The 18,736-nt window shown below is 38.5% G+C and overlaps 1 protein-coding gene across 1 annotated transcript in view; it reads left to right on the forward strand.

The window, feature by feature from the left end:
* Positions 1-527: 527 nt before the first annotated feature.
* dhx35 (DEAH-box helicase 35) overlaps positions 528-18,736 on the forward strand; it is a 26,236-nt gene continuing 8,027 nt past the window's right edge. The window contains exons 1-16 of the mRNA XM_088332722.1: positions 528-643; positions 900-1,027; positions 1,109-1,201; positions 5,093-5,170; positions 5,280-5,384; positions 6,651-6,712; positions 6,795-6,864; positions 9,361-9,420; positions 12,421-12,533; positions 12,600-12,696; positions 14,870-15,028; positions 15,098-15,308; positions 16,365-16,489; positions 17,903-17,957; positions 18,041-18,231; positions 18,309-18,386. Of these exons, the coding sequence (XP_088188848.1) occupies positions 604-643; positions 900-1,027; positions 1,109-1,201; positions 5,093-5,170; positions 5,280-5,384; positions 6,651-6,712; positions 6,795-6,864; positions 9,361-9,420; positions 12,421-12,533; positions 12,600-12,696; positions 14,870-15,028; positions 15,098-15,308; positions 16,365-16,489; positions 17,903-17,957; positions 18,041-18,231; positions 18,309-18,386 (1,665 nt within the window). The 5' untranslated portion in view covers positions 528-603. The remainder of the gene's footprint in view (positions 644-899; positions 1,028-1,108; positions 1,202-5,092; positions 5,171-5,279; positions 5,385-6,650; positions 6,713-6,794; positions 6,865-9,360; positions 9,421-12,420; positions 12,534-12,599; positions 12,697-14,869; positions 15,029-15,097; positions 15,309-16,364; positions 16,490-17,902; positions 17,958-18,040; positions 18,232-18,308; positions 18,387-18,736) is intronic.

Here is an 18,736-nt window from a genome sequence, read left to right on the forward strand (position 1 = left end):
GGATGGGCCAGCAATGATAATATTTATGACAGTGGGGGCAAACAATGTGGTGGTGACAATAATGATGATGATGAAGTGAATGCATCCACTAATTATAAAACTGAAAAGGGGTGGGACCAAAAAAAGCATAACTGCGACCCACTCCCCTCTCGTGCTATTTTTTTCACATTCCTTTATGTGATTACTATTTATTTGTTTTTATTTTTATTTTGTCTACTTTTTGCTCAGAGCGGGATATACATTCATTACTCTCTATTATCATTATTATTATTTTCCAAGTGTCTTGTACGAAGAACCTATGTGACAATAGATCAACGTATTTGTTGTTATATGTAAATACCCAGAAAAGCTAATTTGAGTAAGTATTAAGGAAGTTAAAGGGGTCGAAGTAAATACGCTTGCACTTCATCCGACTCCTTTTCGGACATGCTACATTAATCTTGTTTTTGTTTTATTTTGTTCTCTTTGCTCATGTTCGAAATAATTTTTGTATTCATTCATTCATTCATTTATTCATGAAACGACAGCAGGCGATATTCAAACGGAAGCAAAACACGGGACGTCATTACACACAAGCACACACACTGTGACGCCCAATTCAAGATGGCGGGCATCCGGTCCACGATGAAATTTTGGAAGCCGGGTATGTTAGTCTACGCTGTGTGTAAATCTATGTCGTTTTTAACACATGCGGTTAAAATTAAATCGTTATGAATGCATCTTACGACCCACACAACTTTGCAATGATTTGAATGTCAAGTGGGAATGTGCGCGTTATGCCTTTCAAAATAAAACACGGAGGAAAACTATCAGCAGTAGCGAGTTTTTGGCGTCCCTCGGGTTTAAATACGCTGCATCGTTTTCTTTGGTATCTTGACTAAAATTTCCCGCGTCCCCAGGGTCCGAGGCACCCGGGATCGCCGAGGAACGCGAATTAAACACCGAGATCAGCGGTTCCACTGCCGTCTACAATCCATTCATTTCACTCTCCATCGAAAAACAGAGGCAGAAGCTACCAGTTTTCAAGGTTGTCCCAAACACTTTCTTACACGGCTTACTGTTCTTTGAACGTGTTTCTTCATCTCGCACCAAATGATTGTCTTTCTAGCACAGAAACAACATTCTGTACTTGGTGGAAAGCTTTCAGACCGTCATCATAGTTGGAGAAACTGGATGTGGGAAGACGACGCAGATCCCGCAGGTTTGGACCACAATCCAATCTTCAAAATGCTTCATTTTCTCCACTTCAATTTAGAATATACATATGTTACCATGGTAGTAAGCAATGCCAAAAAACAAGCCTTGTTAATCATAAACACTTTGGGCGTGTTACTGATATAAAGTAATTATTGTTACAAGTTACTTCATTTAAAAACGAAATCCTTTAACTTCCGATTACTGACGCCCAAAAGAAGCGCTTTACACTGAAAGTAACTATCTAGTTGCTAATAACCGTATATACTTGCTTTGAACCTGACCCCCTAAAATTGCTGACCCTTGAGTAATTTTGAGGGATTGTAAACTAACACTTAGCTGATGCACTCCATATCCATTTTGTCTATGGTTTTCAAACTGCTCAAAGATTTCCTCCATTTTAGAGTATTGTCCAAATCGTATTATTTTTCTTTTTTTTTCCAGGCCTGCTGTATTGCTAATATAATTTCACAAATAAAAATACATACATTCTGAACATGTTTCCCATAAAATATGTGCTTACGTTTGCCTTATTGATAATTATATCCCATTTGTCTTTTTTTCCTGAGTGTCCGTATGCGGAGTCAAACTTTTGAACAAATTACAAGAGGATTTCAAACAATGTCCAAATATTCACTTGTTTAAATCCATATACAAAAACACTTCCTACCAATCGCTACTGGTGAGTCTTGACATTCAACCAAACTTGGCAGTTTAAACTGACCACCTGATATTTTTATAGTTGTAAATACAGCTCAGAAGCAAGTATATATGCTAATGAGAATTTCAGCACAGGGACATTCATGTACTCTGCTTGAGACGGTGCCACCGTAATTGTATTGAGGTGAACTCTGTAGGGTCAAGTCACATTGATTTGTATAGGCCTTATTCACAAGATGTCTCAAAGGAATGCAAAGGATTACAATTACACCATCCCCTGATCTTAAACCAACATGCGGGCAAGGCAAAACTCAAAACCTCAGCACAAGGAAAATAAGAAACCGTGAGAGGGGGCCTCACAAGTGGTAATCCCCTTTCCAGGATTACCAGGGTGCAATAGATTAAGCATTAAATGACAGTACACAATAAGTAGTAAACATCATTAAGAAAACAATAGGTAATATGTTGAAATTTGTCCAGAAATTGCATGTCTGCAACGACGCCTAAAGCCTGTAAAATAGTCCAAAAAGTCCACAGCAGCAACGGCGCCATAAAACAATGCCCACTCCACTTGAATAATAGTGTTGTGATGCCGGTGAACTAAGGGTTCATAAATAGCGGAGTAATGCACTAGTTTGTTACAAAGTTTGAGTTACAGACAAATTTGATCAATAACGCCTTACAGTACTCGTTACCAAGATAAGTACAATAATTGCGTTCCAGGAACGCATTACTCTCAACACTGATCATAAACGCTTGATCACCAATTGATTAACAACACAGTCCGATAGTCATATCCCCTCAATTCTAAATTACAGTGTTCCATTGCCACCTCATGGTTGAAAATAAAAAAGATAAAATCCTAAATCAAGTCATGTCACTTTTTAGAATACGGCTTTATCACAGATAGTCTCAAAGTGCTGCACAGGCCATGGTATTGTACAAAATCCCTTACTCTCAAACCTGCTCAAGGGCGAGGAAAGTCAAGTCATGTTTATTTGTATAGCCCTTAATCGCAAAGAGTCTCAAAGGGCTGCACAGACCACAGAATATTGCAAACCACAGACTATTATGACACATCACCTGATCTAAAACCTACATGAGGGCAAATAATACACAGATATTGTCAACATAAAATATAGGTTATTCATATGCTTTAGAATAAAAGTGTGTTTTGAGCTTAGATTTAAACATTTCCACTGAGGTTGCAGATCGAATCTCAGGGGGAAGAGCATTCCACAGCACCAGGGCCCGAATCTCAAACCTGCGGATCTTTTCTTGGTTCTTGGGATCACTAATAGACCAGCATTTTCAGAGCAAAGGTTCCGGACCGGAACATAGGGGGAAATTAAATCTGAAAGATACGAGGGAGCAAGTCCATGCATGATTTTGTATACTACGGACAGAATCTTAAAATCACACCATCACATAGATCAAAGCGGCGCTGCCACGAGCGGCTGCCTTTTCCAGCAGCTGCCCTGTTGTTTTATTGTCTGCTCCTATCTTCGGTGTTTTTTCTTCCCGTTGTGACAACTACACTATGGATTACTTCTATCCTATGGACATGGGTTTTAGCGCACAAAAATGTGTCTAATCAAGGGTTCAACTCCTTGCCCTGAAGATTTCTCGTGCCGGCGTGATGAAGGGGCCTATCGTGGAGGAAAAGCCGGAGCTAGCGAAGCGGCTAGCGGCGTTATAAGTCTTCGGTACCATCCGTAATCATGGTAAATGCGAACTAACGACCAAATAAGATCATCGAGTGCTGGTGGAAAACATCGAAGCGCACAGGGAGCGCAGTTGCTGTGTTTTGCGGAAACGTGGCTCACGTTTAGCATTCCGGACGCTAACGTGTAGCCACCCGGAGCTACCCGGAGCAATCCGGCTTCAACGCCGCTAAACAGAGACACGAAAGCCGGGGAGAATCGGAGAGGAGGCGGACTTGCTAACACGAGGTGGTGTATCCCTGGATTTTCACAAAGAAAAGATTTCCATCTGCCGCAGGGATGTCGAATTTTTGGACTGGCGTGACGTCATCCACTTCGCTACAAGCACCCCTAGGGCATCATGTTCATCTGTTAATAAACAACAGGGTAGACTGCTGGAAGTGTGAATTTCCCTACGGGGATGAATAAAGTATCTATCTATCTATCTATCTTAAGCTAACCGGGAGCCAATGCAGGTTAGCTAAAATCTGGGAAACGTGATCAAACTTTCTTGTCTTAGTGGAAAGCCTTGCTGCAGCATTTTGTACTAGCTGAAGGCTAGAAAAACCTAAAAAAAAAAAAACCAGCATGAGGAAAATTAAGAATTCGAGAAGGAGCCGCACATGCGGTTAAACAGTCTCACCAACTAATGTTAGAGACTGGAGAAAAAAAAAGTCTTTCAAAAATAAACTACAAGCTCATACATATACATATTGAACTTAAACGTTATTGACCTACAGGTGACAAAGTGTAAAGACTGTTTAACCTATCAGAATGCCACTATGCAAACCAGTGATGCTGGCACCATGTGTAAAAATTGTTTAATAAGGGAATAACCTCTTTTGCCTTTTCATATATCATCTATACCACTAGTGGTCTAGTAACAACATGCCCGCGCTTTCACCGCCACTATGCAGGTTCAAATCCTATTGCATACTATGTGAACATAGTCATTGACACCTATCGACAGATCAGTCATGGCATCATTGCATTGATATACTGTATACTGTTAGAGCCCAACCGTTATACACAAGTACACACAATAGCTAATACTGGAGTCTCACTTTTATGCGCCTTATAACCCGTCGTGCCTAATGTATGAAAAAAATATGATAATAAAATATTTTTAGGGTCTTCCACTGCTGAAAATACGGTAATAATTTTTTTTGTTGCATTTTGCTGTTATCACAATTGAAAACAAACACATACAAATTTACATATTTTGAACAGTATGCTGTCTTGATTGTATTTGAATATCCCTTCAAACTGTTGAAATCTTTATGGATTAAAATCTAAGGGTCTTTTCAAATGTATTTGTTTTTACTAAAACCAGTAAGTTATTTGACATTTACTAGCCTCAGGTCTCTGTACTAAATTGAGATTGTGACCAACCTTACCATTCTGCAGCACGGTCACATGCACAAGTGTGAATTAACCTCACCCTGACCTGTTCTTTGTGATGCGTCCAGATTCGTGTTGTGTTGGCTCTTCTGATACCGTTCTGCAGCAATCTCTTTGAATTTATTTCCCCTCAGTACCTTCTAGAGGCCGGCTGGGCGGCCGAGGGGAGGGTGATCGGCGTGACGCAGCCTCGCCGTGTTGCTGCTATCTCTGTAAGGATTCTGCAGATGTCCTGCCATTTTCCTTTACTTTGACGCAGTCCTTTAAGTCAAGGCAAATGAATTGGACTCTCAAGGACATTTTGCCTGTCCTTGCTGTTAGGTGTCTGGTCGTGTTGCAGAAGAGAGAGGTGCCCGTTTAGGACATGAGGTGGGCTACACTATACGGTTTGACGACTGCTCTGACCCTCAAGCTACAAGAGTCAAGGTAGCCATACACAAATGATGAACACTTTTACATACCAGTGCTGCAGTTGAATAGGATTTAAATTTCAATGTTTATACAGTGGTACCTCTTCTTATGAGCTTATTTTGTTCCAGAATTGTGTTTGTATCTTGAATTGATTGCGTAACGAGCAAATTTTCCTGGTATTAAATAAATACAATACTATTTTTTTCGTTTTTGTCCTCTCAAAAGCATACAGGTTAATCCTAAATAGCTATAAAATACGTCTACCTGATCACTTAAAACACATTAATTGAACGTAAAAATACATTAATTAGATGAATAAGATGATATGAATGGGTTTATTATGAGCGTCAAAACGAATGTGTTCGAGTGCTGCGTAGGAAGGAGAGGCAGTTGTAAGGAGGAGTCAGGGACATCACATGCATGTTCACTTAAAGTATAACTTTTTTCCAGTTTTCCATACATTTTTGATCATTTCACATTGTGGGCGCCGTATAGGTGCCGCGTTGTGTTTGTAATGTTTATTATCGCCTAATAAGAAAGATTTGCAATCAATTATATACAAATATTGACAGGTATGAGATTAAGAGACTGTTGATGATACTTAATCCCTTACTGTACACTTAAAATTAAAGTTACTGTAACTTTAAAGGTGGGGTGCGTACTTTGAGTTTAATTTAAAAATTGAAAGTTGTATATTTTCTCTTATGAATGCCCAACTGAGTTCAAAAAGCCCTAATACTTTATTTGTCATTGCGCCTATCTGAATCATCTAACTTTTATCAGGCCTGTTCGGGGCTTATCTAACCCCCCTAAAAGAAAAGTTTAGTCGAGCACCTACAAGAAAAGCGTGCAAATCATGTGTTATTCTTCCGCCATCTCCTGGCTTAAATTCGTGATTGCAGCCTTATGTTTTCAAATGCAGCACACACCAAAAGTTTTACATCACATTTTTTGTTATTGCCTGTAGTAGTTTGCATGCACAAACTGGACGAGCTGATGTTAGCAGATACAGGCGGTTTTTAGACGTAGCTCCTGGGACTGCTTATGAACTGGATTTTCCTATGTATAGAGAGCTGGGGTTTGGTTAAAAAAACCTTACACTGAAGTTCTTGTCATTAAAGTTGCCTGTATTAAGAACTACAACTGTATAGGTAGCTGTTTAAAAAAAAAAAAAAAAAAAAAAGTATAATTATATGTTAAGGTCGGCAACACTCTGTTCATATACTGTATCATAACTCCCAAGTTTTACTTTTCTCCTGTCACTATTATTTTGGGCTTCAGTTTCTCACTGATGGAATATTAATTCGAGAAATGATGGCCGATCCCCTGCTTAAGAAATACAGGTATTACCATGATTCTTCAAAATGGACCTCACTTTGTAAACTCGAGCGTCTCTAATGTTTTCTGTTTTCCTGTTTTTATTAGTGTATTGATGCTGGATGAAGCACACGAGAGAACCTTGTACACAGACATAGCCATCGGTCTGCTGAAGAAGGTAAAACATGTTCAAAATATAGCTCGGCTGTTAATGTTTTGCGGGTCATAGTGTAGTTGCCTCAATTATAATTTTTTTATTTTAACAAGGTGCTTAGTCATTCTGTACTGGTAAGACATTTATAAGCTTTGGCATGCAGTGCCAGCAACTTGTGCCTAGTGAGGCACAGTCAGACTTTCAAATAAATTAGCCTACATCTTGTATATCATTTGCATGTCAGAGCAAAAAAGCAAGAATAAAGCAGAAGCATTGACAGATACGTTATATTGTCTTACTTTGACATATAAAGGAAATCTTAGTGTTGCTCATTTTGGATAAAAGCATTAAAAGACCATGCAACGAGAACAAAATTATGATGGATGGCTTGACCTGCTGTTGGCTTGCTAATACTATCACTAATTCTATTCTTTGGGGCTGCGGTTTGTGTCAAATCACAATACTTGCTCTCACTATCGCACTCTGCCTTGAGGCAAGAGAATTGCGTTCCTCACCCTTCATTTCCAGATGCTTCGCACAGTAATATGTTACATTCTAATTGTATTAATATTCCAAATACAATATGAAAATTCAGCAACTTTGAAAAAGAAAATCCCCAAATTGTGAAGTTAAATAAGAAATAATTTCAACACTAACTTAATATGACTGTTTAATATATTTTTAATTTTATATTTTTATGATGTCTGGTGCGGCTGTGCCTCACCTGTCTCTCCTGTATGCACGTCACTAGAAATAATTGAGGAACTATAAATGTTAGTGCAGAGACTTGAAATATTTAACACTGGGGTTTGACAATTTTGCCTTCTAAAAAGGAAACTAAACATTTTTTTCCTCTGCTTTTAAAAACAAAAGAAAAAGAAAAGAATGACAATATTTTACCAAATATTATCATGTAAAATGTTATTTTCCTTTAAAATGGAACTAAAAAAAGATATGTATAGTAATGGCACTATATTTATATAGATCCATTACGCAGTCATTTTCCAATTGCAGTCATTTTCCAATTGCAGCTGACGCACGCAAACACATCGGTAAGGGCGTTCTCTTTATTTAATAGGGCTGCAGCGAACCAATATTTTTCTATTCACCGTGAATTCTATGGATAGAGTGCACCTGATTATAAGCCGCTCCCACCACTATTTGAGTGATTTGACACTTTTGTACTTACACAACCCGCACCCATGTATAAGCCGCGGGCGCCCGCAGTAAAGTTAGCGACATATTCACAAGTCTAATTCGGGCCAGGGTGTAAGTTCCACTACTGTAAAATCATGGATGATATACAGATCCAGAACCACAGTTGACATCACAAATAGAATATGATACCCGTTATTAAGGTATGATGCAGACTTGTAAAGTCAGGGTCCCGTTGAAAGTAATCCAAGGAAACAAAATGTATATTTCCAAAGTTAAGGGTGGGAAAAATATATATTTACTATTGTCCGCTGCGACAACAGACAGATCTACCGGTAACTCAGCTTTACCACATTTCCCATCAGTCCGCGTTTGCTCCGCCCCTTATTTTTGATTCGTCCGTAGAACACATAACAGAATAAATCTCTAAAATAAATACATTACAAAAATATACAGTTGCAAATACATATTATACATGGTTACACATATTTACGAAGAAAGACTGTACACCGAGAGAGTTTTCAAAGCTTTAATAATAATAATATAACTTTCATCCCAAACCGTGCCTTTGAAAGGTACCAACACGCTAGTAGGATCATGCTCGCAATGTATCAAACATAGCTGTAAAGAAAAAGCATCCAGTAAATGTGGACTAAAAATGAGGAATTTACAGCATGGTCTATGAAGGATGTCTGATCCACGCATCGGCCCGGTATTGCAGTACCTCCGGGAACGGTGCATTTGCAATGATCGCAGCAAGGCTATAGGGCTAGGACCTTAGCTTGGCCTTTAGGCTGAGAGTAAGTGTCCCGGCTCCTAGGCTTTGTAGCGTATTAAGAACTGACCGATAACGGATAATGAATAATGAATAACGAAGATAGATCAATAACCCTTAAAAACCTCAAAAACCCCACATGGTAGATCATTGCCGAACTATGGAATTCAGGCTGTGCTGAGGACCTTGTCTTGCAGTACCTCCGGCAACTCAGGGCTGAACATTTGGGAAAAAAGTAGTGGCTTGTAGTCCGGTAATTACGGTACATATTAATTTGAATAATAAAGAGTTAGAAATGTAAAGTCCACGTTGCGGGGAAAAAGTGCTGATTGAAGGTCATTGACTGTCACAGTCTCAACATTTTGCCCATTCTAGCTTTAGCCAGGCTGTGTTAGTAGCTTGAGTAAACAAAAACCAAAGTCAGCAAAACAATTGTAGCCCATGAGCAGAAGGGAAGGGTTGGTAGAGTTAACAATATGTACGGACTACAATTGATGTAAAAAATAAACCCCAAAACCGTCAACCTATTACAATCCATGCCCCAAAAATATTTTTAGGTGACAACCCATGGTAATGTTTCTCCTTATCAGATCCAGAAGAAACGTGGAGATTTGAGGCTGATTGTGGCCTCTGCCACTCTGGATGCTAAGGTAAGTGCCTCATGAAAAGTAACAGATTTTCTGTTTTGGTGATAAAATTGGACATCAAGTCAGACCGAACTGAACTGATGGACATGATGCAATGCTGTGTTGGTTTTCAGCTGAAACGTCTGTCTTGTGTTTGCATGCACGTTTTGCTCAAACTTAAGTGTGTCTTTAGAGGGACATTGTGTATTATTTTGCGTCTCCCAGTGGTAAAAAAAACTAATTTCCGTATTATGAGGCGCATCTACCGTGTGATAAGCAACCTACTTTAGGGGCACCCTCTAAAAGTAGTCTTGGGATGTATGTTTTCCATATATAAGGAACACTGGACTGTGAGGCTAGGGTTGCATAAAATATAAATAAATACATTTAAATTAAGTTATTTTCTATAAAATAGTCGTAACATGATGACATCTGGTTTAACCATGAAAATTAATTCTTCTCTCATAAATGGGCATGCGTCAAGTAGCGGTTGCCCTTACTCCCCCGAACAAATAAAGAAATTGGCGACAGAGCGCCAAAAATTTCAGACATGTTTGGTACTCGCCATTGGCACTGTGCCATTTTCCTCGAAAAAGTGCCTGCACAAACCCTACCCCAGAAGCAAAAAGCTGAAGGCCAGTGGCATCACACGTGGCTGGCGTCATGTGCACACAGTGCTTCAGCGACAATTAACATGTTCCAAGACTATACATTTCTCAATGGCGGAACAGTATTTCATACAAAAATTATTTGTAGCTATTTAATTAAACATACACCATTTCAAAAAATACAAATTATTGGATGAAAAGCTCTGAAATAATTGACAGAGCCCAGAACATTGGATGGACAAAAAAATACTATTGTTGCATTTTGGTCATTGTAAAAACCCCTTTCACCATTGGTTGAAATATGGCAAGTATGTTTGTACTGTTAACATGTTAACCACAAGAGGGCACTTGAAAAACACCCTGATTCTCAAAGGCACAAAAGCATATAACAATGCATTTGTTTAAATACTAGCTGGTCCAAGAATTTGTATCACTGTATTTAACTTCCAGTGAGGCAGATAAGTATTTGCTCAATCACTAATTGTTCAAGTTTTCCCACGTGAAAATATTGGAGAGGTCTTTAATTGTCAACATGGGTAAACTGTAACCATGGCAGACAAAATGTAAAAATTAAAATAGAAAATCAAATTGTTAGATTTTTAAAGAACTTATTTGCATATCATGGTGTAAAATAAGTACTTGGTCAATACCAAAAGTTAATCTCAATACTTTATTTACCCTTTGTTGGCAATAACGGACGCAATTTTACACACTGTTGCTGGTATTTTGGCCTATTCCTCCTTGTAGATCTTCTCTAGAGCAGTGATGTTTTAGTCCTGGTGTTGGGTAACACGGACATTCAACTCCCTCCATGTATTTTCTAAGGGGTTGAGATCTGAAGACTGGCTAGGCCACTACAGGATCCTGAAATGCTTCTTGCAAAGTCACTCCTTTGTTGAGCTGGCTATATGTGTTATAGATCATTATCATTCTTAAAGACCCAAGCACATCTCATCTCCAATGCCTTTGCTGATGGAAGGAGATTTTCACTCAAAATCTCTCAATACATGGCCCCATTCCTTCTTTCCTTTACACTGATCAGTTGTCCTGGTCCTTTTGCAGAAAAAAAACGCCCCAAAGCATGATGTTTCCACCCCCATACTTCACAGTGGGTATTGTGTTCTTCGGATGCAAACTAGTTTTCGTTGGTTTCATCTGACCATAACACATTTTCCCAGACCTCGGCGTCATCCAAATAATCTCTAGCGGACCGTGGACGTGCCTGTATGTGTGCTGGTTTCAGCAGGGGGACACGTCTAGCTGTGTCCCTGTGAGTCACTGGCGGGGTATTGAGTTACTGATAGTTGCTGATAGTAGTTACTGTGGTCCCAGCTCTCCATAGGTAATTCACTAGCTTCCCCCGTGGGATTCTGGGAGTTTTGCTCACCGTTCTTGTTATCATTTTGATGCCATGGGGTGAGATCTTACATGGAGGCCCATTTCAAGGAAGATAATTAGTGGTCTTGTATGGCTTTCATTTTCTAATTGTTGATTCCACAGTTGAGTCCTATACACCAAGTATTTTATTTATTGCATATTCAATCTTCTCAACCCGATGCACGTCTAAAATTTGGTCTCTGGTGTCCTGTGACAGCTTTTTGGTTTTGGCTGCAGTGGAGTTTAGATTGCGACTGATTGAGTTTGTGGACAGGAGTATTTCATACGATAATGAGTTAAAACAGGTGCCATTAATACAGGTAACCAGTGGCGCTTCGTTTGACCACGTTAGAAGAAGTTGGACCTCTGACAGCTGGAAATCTTGCTTGTTTGTCAGTGACCAAATACTTATTTTCCAATCTAATTTAGAAATTCTTTATAAATAAAACAATGTTATTTCCTGTTTTTTTCCACATTCTGTCACATGGTTGATGTGTACACCATATTGACAATTGTAGGCCTCCAATATTTTCAGGTAGGTTAACTTGCACAATTGGTTATTGACTAAATAATTATTTGCCCCACTGTACATAACATGAGGTTCACTTATAGAAAGCTAACATGATTGTCTACCATTTTGCTTTTTGTGTACCCCAAAAAAACATGTGAAAATCAGGACAAAAAGATTAAATGATGGTTTGGTCAGTCACTTTGAGTCGCCACAGTTAATATTCTTCCTTGTGCTTTGTGCTGCTTGTTTTCTGTTGCACTACACAATACCATGAACTCTAGTAGTCCAATATTACACAGTGTAAGGTACAATAGAGCAGATTACGGGTTCAAATCCAAGCTCAACCGTGACTGTGTCCTTGATGATGAACAATAACAGTTATCCCTAATCTGTCGATGAATGAGAGGTCAATTTCCTAAATAGAAGTTGACTAGAATTACAACATCTATAAATAAATTAATTACGATAAATGTAGAGAAATTGCACCGTCTTTTGTCTTGCAAAGCATGCACTTTCTGTTTCTCAAAGAAATTCCACGATTTCTTCAACCTAAACGAATCTGGAGATCCCAGCAAGGACACATGCGGGATCTTAACAGTGGAGGGCCGCACCTTCCCAGTCGATATATTCTACACTCTCAGGTAGTCACACTGTGCTTTCTTCAGACTCAACTTTTGACACTGAAGTTTGCCTTTTTTGCACTTCAGTCCTGTACCCGACTACGTGAAGGCCACTGTGGAGACTGTGATGAAAATACATGAGGCAGAGGAGGCTGGCGATGTGCTGGCGTTTCTTACCGGCCAGGTTTGAAACTTTTCTTCTTACTTTCATTTACAGTGATGCTTAAAACCTTCCTGACTGGTAGTTGAAATGAATCAAATAATGTGTGAACACTTCTGACATGCATTAACTAGATCACATGTGTCAAACTCCTGGCCCGCGGGCCATGTCCGGCCCGCCGTGTGATCATATCCAGCTCGCAAGACCATTTTACAGTATTGTTATTATTGGCCCGTTCTCCATCTCGTTCAAAACTTGAATCATTAATCCTGTTCAGATACACGCAAAGCCAAACCAAAACTGAACCATAAAGCAGTACTTTTCAGAATATATAGGGCACGTTTTCACTACGATTTACAGTCAAGGTGCCACAACGCTAAAGAATCTTTTATATAAAAGCTCACTATATAATCCGTGTTCAGTGTTCAGATACTTTTTGATTAATCCACGGAACAAACATTAAATACACCAAAACACCGGAAGAGAACTTAAAAGTTATTCGATTGGGTGAGTGGGAGGGATGGGTGGAGCTATGCAAAAAGTGCAAGCACTCCCTCCCATCTCTCGCCCTACTCCGTCTGCGCTAAAGGTAAGCACATCAGGCTCCCTGCTCTCAGAATGTTGTGTCGTTTTTACAAAATAAATGCTTGCATCTGGTTTTAAAACCAATATGTATGAAAAAAAGGGTCAAAATGAGTTTAACCGATCTTGAGTAATTGCAAGAAAGAGACAAGTTTAAAGTGGTATGTTTGTTAATTTTGGGACACGGGCTCTGGGATTATTCTCTTTTCATAATTTTTATCAAATCATCAAAAATAAATGTGCTGAAGACTAAGCTTTTGTCTGGGGCGCGGGTTTAGCAATTTAGTAAATTTTTCTCATAATATATAGTGTGGCTCTTTCCCAAAATAAAATTAATATATATTGCTTTTATGGCTCTTTCAGTCAAAAAGGTTCCCGTTCCCTGCTATATACTATATATATATATATATATATATATATATATATATATATATATATATACTAAACCCTTTTCGCTGCGCTGAAAACACAATACTGCAAAGAACTACACAGTGTCCGGCTGCGATCAGAGCAAATGATCAAATCAGAGTCATAAGAGCAAATAAAACGGAATGATTAGAATTGTTATTTCTGAAAAATACATGTTTTATGTATATTTCCAGGTTTTGTAGCATTTTCATATTTCTACTTTTGACAGGAGATATATTAAGGAGAGCAAAATCTTTTGGGATATATATATATATATTTTTTTTTTTAATATATACATTGACATAGGAGCAAAGGAATTTGAATGTTATTTTAATGTTAAGTTGTTTAAGTTAAGTTCTAAGTTGTATAATTTAACAAGCTATTTTTATTTAGAGCAAAATAATAAATACTGTATAAGTGATTTAAGGTTTAAATTTAATATTCTTGTCTGTTTTTATTCATATTTATGTTCCAAAAACGTTAAGTTTAAGTGTGTTCAATAAATGTTTATTCTGATTGACCCGCAACCTTAAGTGTGTTTTGAATTTTGGCCCCTTGTGCAATTGAGTTTGACATCCCTGAACTAGATTAATCCTATGTAACATTTTGTTTTTCACTAATCCAATAAAGACTACTAAAATTTCAAGTTGTTATTTATACAAAGTATTGATTTAGCCATAACCTTATCAAAACAAAAAACATTGACAGAAAATCTCGCTCTCTGTCTCGCTCGCTCGCTATCTTTATTTTTTTAAGTTATCTTTTTCTTAAAAGAAATGAATGCGTTTGTTAATCCTTATATTAAATTAATAGCAATTATCCATTTTAAATTTCTTGGCTGGATGTAAGTAAACTTTGAATAGATTTTCATGTACATAATCACATACATCTTCTTACAAGCAATTACTTTAATGCCCTTTATGCCTGTACATTTATATAAATTTTATTTTAGATACATTTTTTCTAATGTAGTTTATGACATTGATCTAATGGAATTGTTTGTGATAGTGTAACAGCCACGAAAGAGCTAATACTTTAGATTAAATCAGGTAATAGTCCGATTGTAAGATGTTGGACTATGTTCTAGAAAATCCCAATACCATAGAGGCATTATTTTTGATTGATCATACACCAGTGATCCACACATTTCCTGTTCTTTTTCTTTGTAACACAATGCCACCGTCATGCTTTTTGTGCGTTTCCCCAGGACGAAGTAGAGAAGGTTGTGTCTCTTCTGCAGGAGCAGGCCAGGTCCATGTCACGGCAAGGCATGAAGAAACACCTGCGGATTTTGCCAATGTATTCCGGTTTACCCTATGCCGAGCAAATGAAGGTGTTTGAGCGGGTGCCCAACACTGTTCGCAAAGTAAATGCGATGCAAAATTTAAACGAATCGTAGTCTGAAGCGTCTGTTATAACAGCTCTCGTCCTGCAGGTGGTGGTGGCCACCAACATAGCCGAAACCTCCATCACCATCAACGGTATCGTTTTTGTCATCGACTGCGCTTTTGTGAAGCTCCGGGCATACAATCCCAATACTGCCATTGAGTCGCTGGTAGTGACGCCGATCTCCAAAGCTTCAGCCAGCCAGAGGGCAGGCAGAGCCGGCCGCAACAGGCCAGGGAAATGCTTCAGACTCTACACAGGTGAAAAGAAAAATTCTATTGTTTTTTTTACTGGTGACCATTGTTGGGAATGTTACTGAAATATAGTAATGAGTTATTTCATTTAAAAAACAGGAATTGTATGGGTGCTTGAAATCCTTGAAAATGCTTGAATTTTAATGATGTCTTTTAAAGGATAGAAAAGTGCCTGGATTTTGTGTGAAGTGCTAGAAAATACTTGAAATTGTTACAATCTTTCTCAACAAGTCTTCTTAAAAATGACTCTGACACTTTCTGGTGGCGTCGCTTCGCTTTCCCATTGCATTTTCTTTTTCCCTTGTGATATATAGCCACGTATTATGATAAATAAAATAAAACGTGTTCACCAACCTGTATAAGCATAAAGCCTTTATATTTCTTGGCTTGTGCAATTGTGCAAACACTTAGCGGAGACACTCCATTTCCATTTTGTCTCTGGGTTTCAAGCCACGCAAAGATCTTTTTCCATTTCTGGCTACTGTCAGAGATATTTTATTTTCTCCAGGCATACTGTATCGCAAAAATAATTTTACAAATAATACGACCAAAATTCAAGTACACGTTTATCGCAAATTCTGTGCTTATGTTTGTTCCATTGATTTTCTGTTGGTATTTTGTTCCTGTATGACCAAACATGTGCATACAAGCTGATCCCCTTATTTTATAGTCTTAAATTTGGTTTGAATGCAAGTATATACGGTAGGGTGAATATCTCCATAATTAGAAATTGAGTATCCTCTTCCTCTGTGCTTGAGACATAAGTTGTCATTTCTATGTAAATATAAACATGGCCAACCTTCAAATAATGTTGCTAACAGATCACGGTTTGTATGTGACAACGTGAGTGTTGCTTGAGTGTTCCGCAATTTGAGGACATTTTAATACATGATCAGCTTTTAATGAGTAGCGGTACAACGCAGTAAGGCACCATGTAGTATAGACACTATAATTTAAAATTTAGAGTAACAGGATTCGCTACTGAGAAAAGTAATTGCATTCCAGGAACGCATCCTAACACTGCTGAATACATATTTCTTTCTCTTTTCATTTTTCAATCAGAGGAGGACTTTGAGAAACTGCCGGCTTCGACAGTGCCAGAAATGCAGCGCACCAACATGGCTCCTGTTATTTTGCAGCTCAAAGCTTTAGGCATTGACAATGTTTTGCGCTTCAATTTCATTTCGGTGAGTGGGAAATTGAATAATTTGGCCGTAGTATATGGAAAGACCAACACAATAAATATATATATATATATATATATATATATATATATATATATATATATATATAATAAATTATATAAATAATTAGATAATGTAGAAATACAGTGAAGAAAAGAACGTGTGCGCCTTGGGGACCAGGCAGCGAAGTTGCTTGCTAGTAATGCATTTAGGGACATTGAGTAAAGTGAATTGATTATCTTTTTGTATTTTGCAGTTAATTGTTGTTCAAAATCCTCTATTTGATCACTGTATTATGTTGTGAAAATGATTTACTTAGCTTAGTAAATCTAAATACCTTCAAAAAGTTTGTCATCCCCTCCTCAAAGAAGTAAAAAACACTCGGTGTGTTTAAAACAAAATTGGGTTTTTAATGTTCTCATAAAACGGAGCATGTCTTTGTCTGCCATGTGAAAAGTTTTTTTTTTGCCTAATAATCTATGCTACTTGGTTAAAATTTGGGCATATTTTTGTAGGACTACAAGCAACTACATTGGTTTCCTACAAATTCTTTTTCATGGTTCATTTATTATAAATCAAATTTAGTGATTTTATTTATATTGTTAGCACGGCGGCACAGTGGTTAGCGTTTGTGCGGCACAGTTCTGAGGTCATGAGATCAAACCTCCTGTGTGGAGTTTGCATGTTCTTCCCGTGCTTGCGTGGGTTTCCTCCGGGCACTCCGGTTTCCTCCCACATTCCAAAAACATGCATGTCAGGTTAATTGGCCGGTCCAAATCATCCCTAGGTGTGAATGAGCGAGTGAGTTGTCTGTCTCTGTGTGCAATGCGACTGGTTGGCAACCAGTTCAGGGTGTCCCCTGTCCACTGTTTGAAGATAGCTGGGATGGGCTCCAGCACCCCCGCGACCCTACTGAGGATAAGCGGTGCAGATGATGGATGGATGGATGGATTTATATTGTTGATTTTGTCTTTTAATAGCATATTTGGTATTGTAGTTATCCAAAAGTAATCTAAAGTAATCCAGTTATATTATTCGATATACATTACTGCTTTCATTTTTCAACCGGTAACCGTATCAGATTACATTTTTAAAGTTATCCTACCCACAGTGCTCGCGTGTTATCTATATCACTGCTCGCGGTTAGGATTTATCATGATCACCGCCAGAACCCGGGTTTTATTCCCGTTGCATCCAATGTTTTCGATTGTGGTCAGTGATATTTGTTGAATGATCAATCATTGCAGAAATTCTGTAATGTACTACCATAAAATCCCCTGTACAACGTACATCGTATATAACGTGCACCAAAACTTTTAGTTATTTTGTTGTAGGTACAAAGAAAGTACAGGAATACATACAGTAAAAATTTCATCTGATTCTACAATCGCAATATTTCTTTTTACTTCCATCCAGCCTCCCCCGGCTCAGAGTATGGTTCAGGCTTTGGAACTTCTTTATGCTCTCGGAGGTAGGTATAAAACCGAGCTTCTTTAGGAAGTTTCAAAAAGATAGTTTGAGTCATCTCTCCCTCACTTTGCTTTACTTTTCCAGGCCTTGACAATTATGGCCGTTTGACGGACCCCATGGGCGTGCGAATGGCGGAGTTCCCCCTCAGCCCCATGTTTGCCAAAATGCTCTTGGAGTCAGGAAACTTCGGCTGCTCCAAAGAGATCGTCACCATTGCGGCGATGATGCAGATTCAGAATATCTTCGTCGTTCCTCCCCACCAAAAGAAGGGCGCTGTGAGAACTGGCAGCATCAAAACATTTCCCACAAAGCCGATTTTGTCATCGAGCCTTTTGCGTCACCTCTCTCGCAGGCCCGCCAGCACAGGAAATTTGCTGTTGCCGAAGGGGATCACCTCACCATGCTGAACGTTTACGAAGCGTTCATTAAGGTACACTTTGCGAATGTTCTCTTCTATAGCAGGGGACTTAAACTCAATTTACTTGGGTATCGCCGGAGCTAGGGTCTGGGTGAGGTCGGGCTAAATCGGGTTTTCCAGAAGAAAACATTGCACTGTTTTCAAATAGCTTTTTAAAAATGTGATACATAAAGCAAGACCTAAGAAAGTAAAACATTAAGAATTCATATTGAAATAAACCGACAGATCAGCAATATTAAGAATTTATATGAAAATAAACCGACAGATCACCAGTAAACGAGACCATATTTGGCATGGGCTGCACTTACATAAAGGGACAGTGTGCATTATTTGACTATTTCATGTCGCTGTATTGTGTCGTG

This window comes from Urocampus carinirostris, chromosome 3, assembly GCF_059441175.1.
Source record: "Urocampus carinirostris isolate Australia breed hairy pipefish chromosome 3, RoL_Ucar_1.0, whole genome shotgun sequence".
Lineage (NCBI taxonomy): Eukaryota > Metazoa > Chordata > Actinopteri > Syngnathiformes > Syngnathidae > Urocampus > Urocampus carinirostris.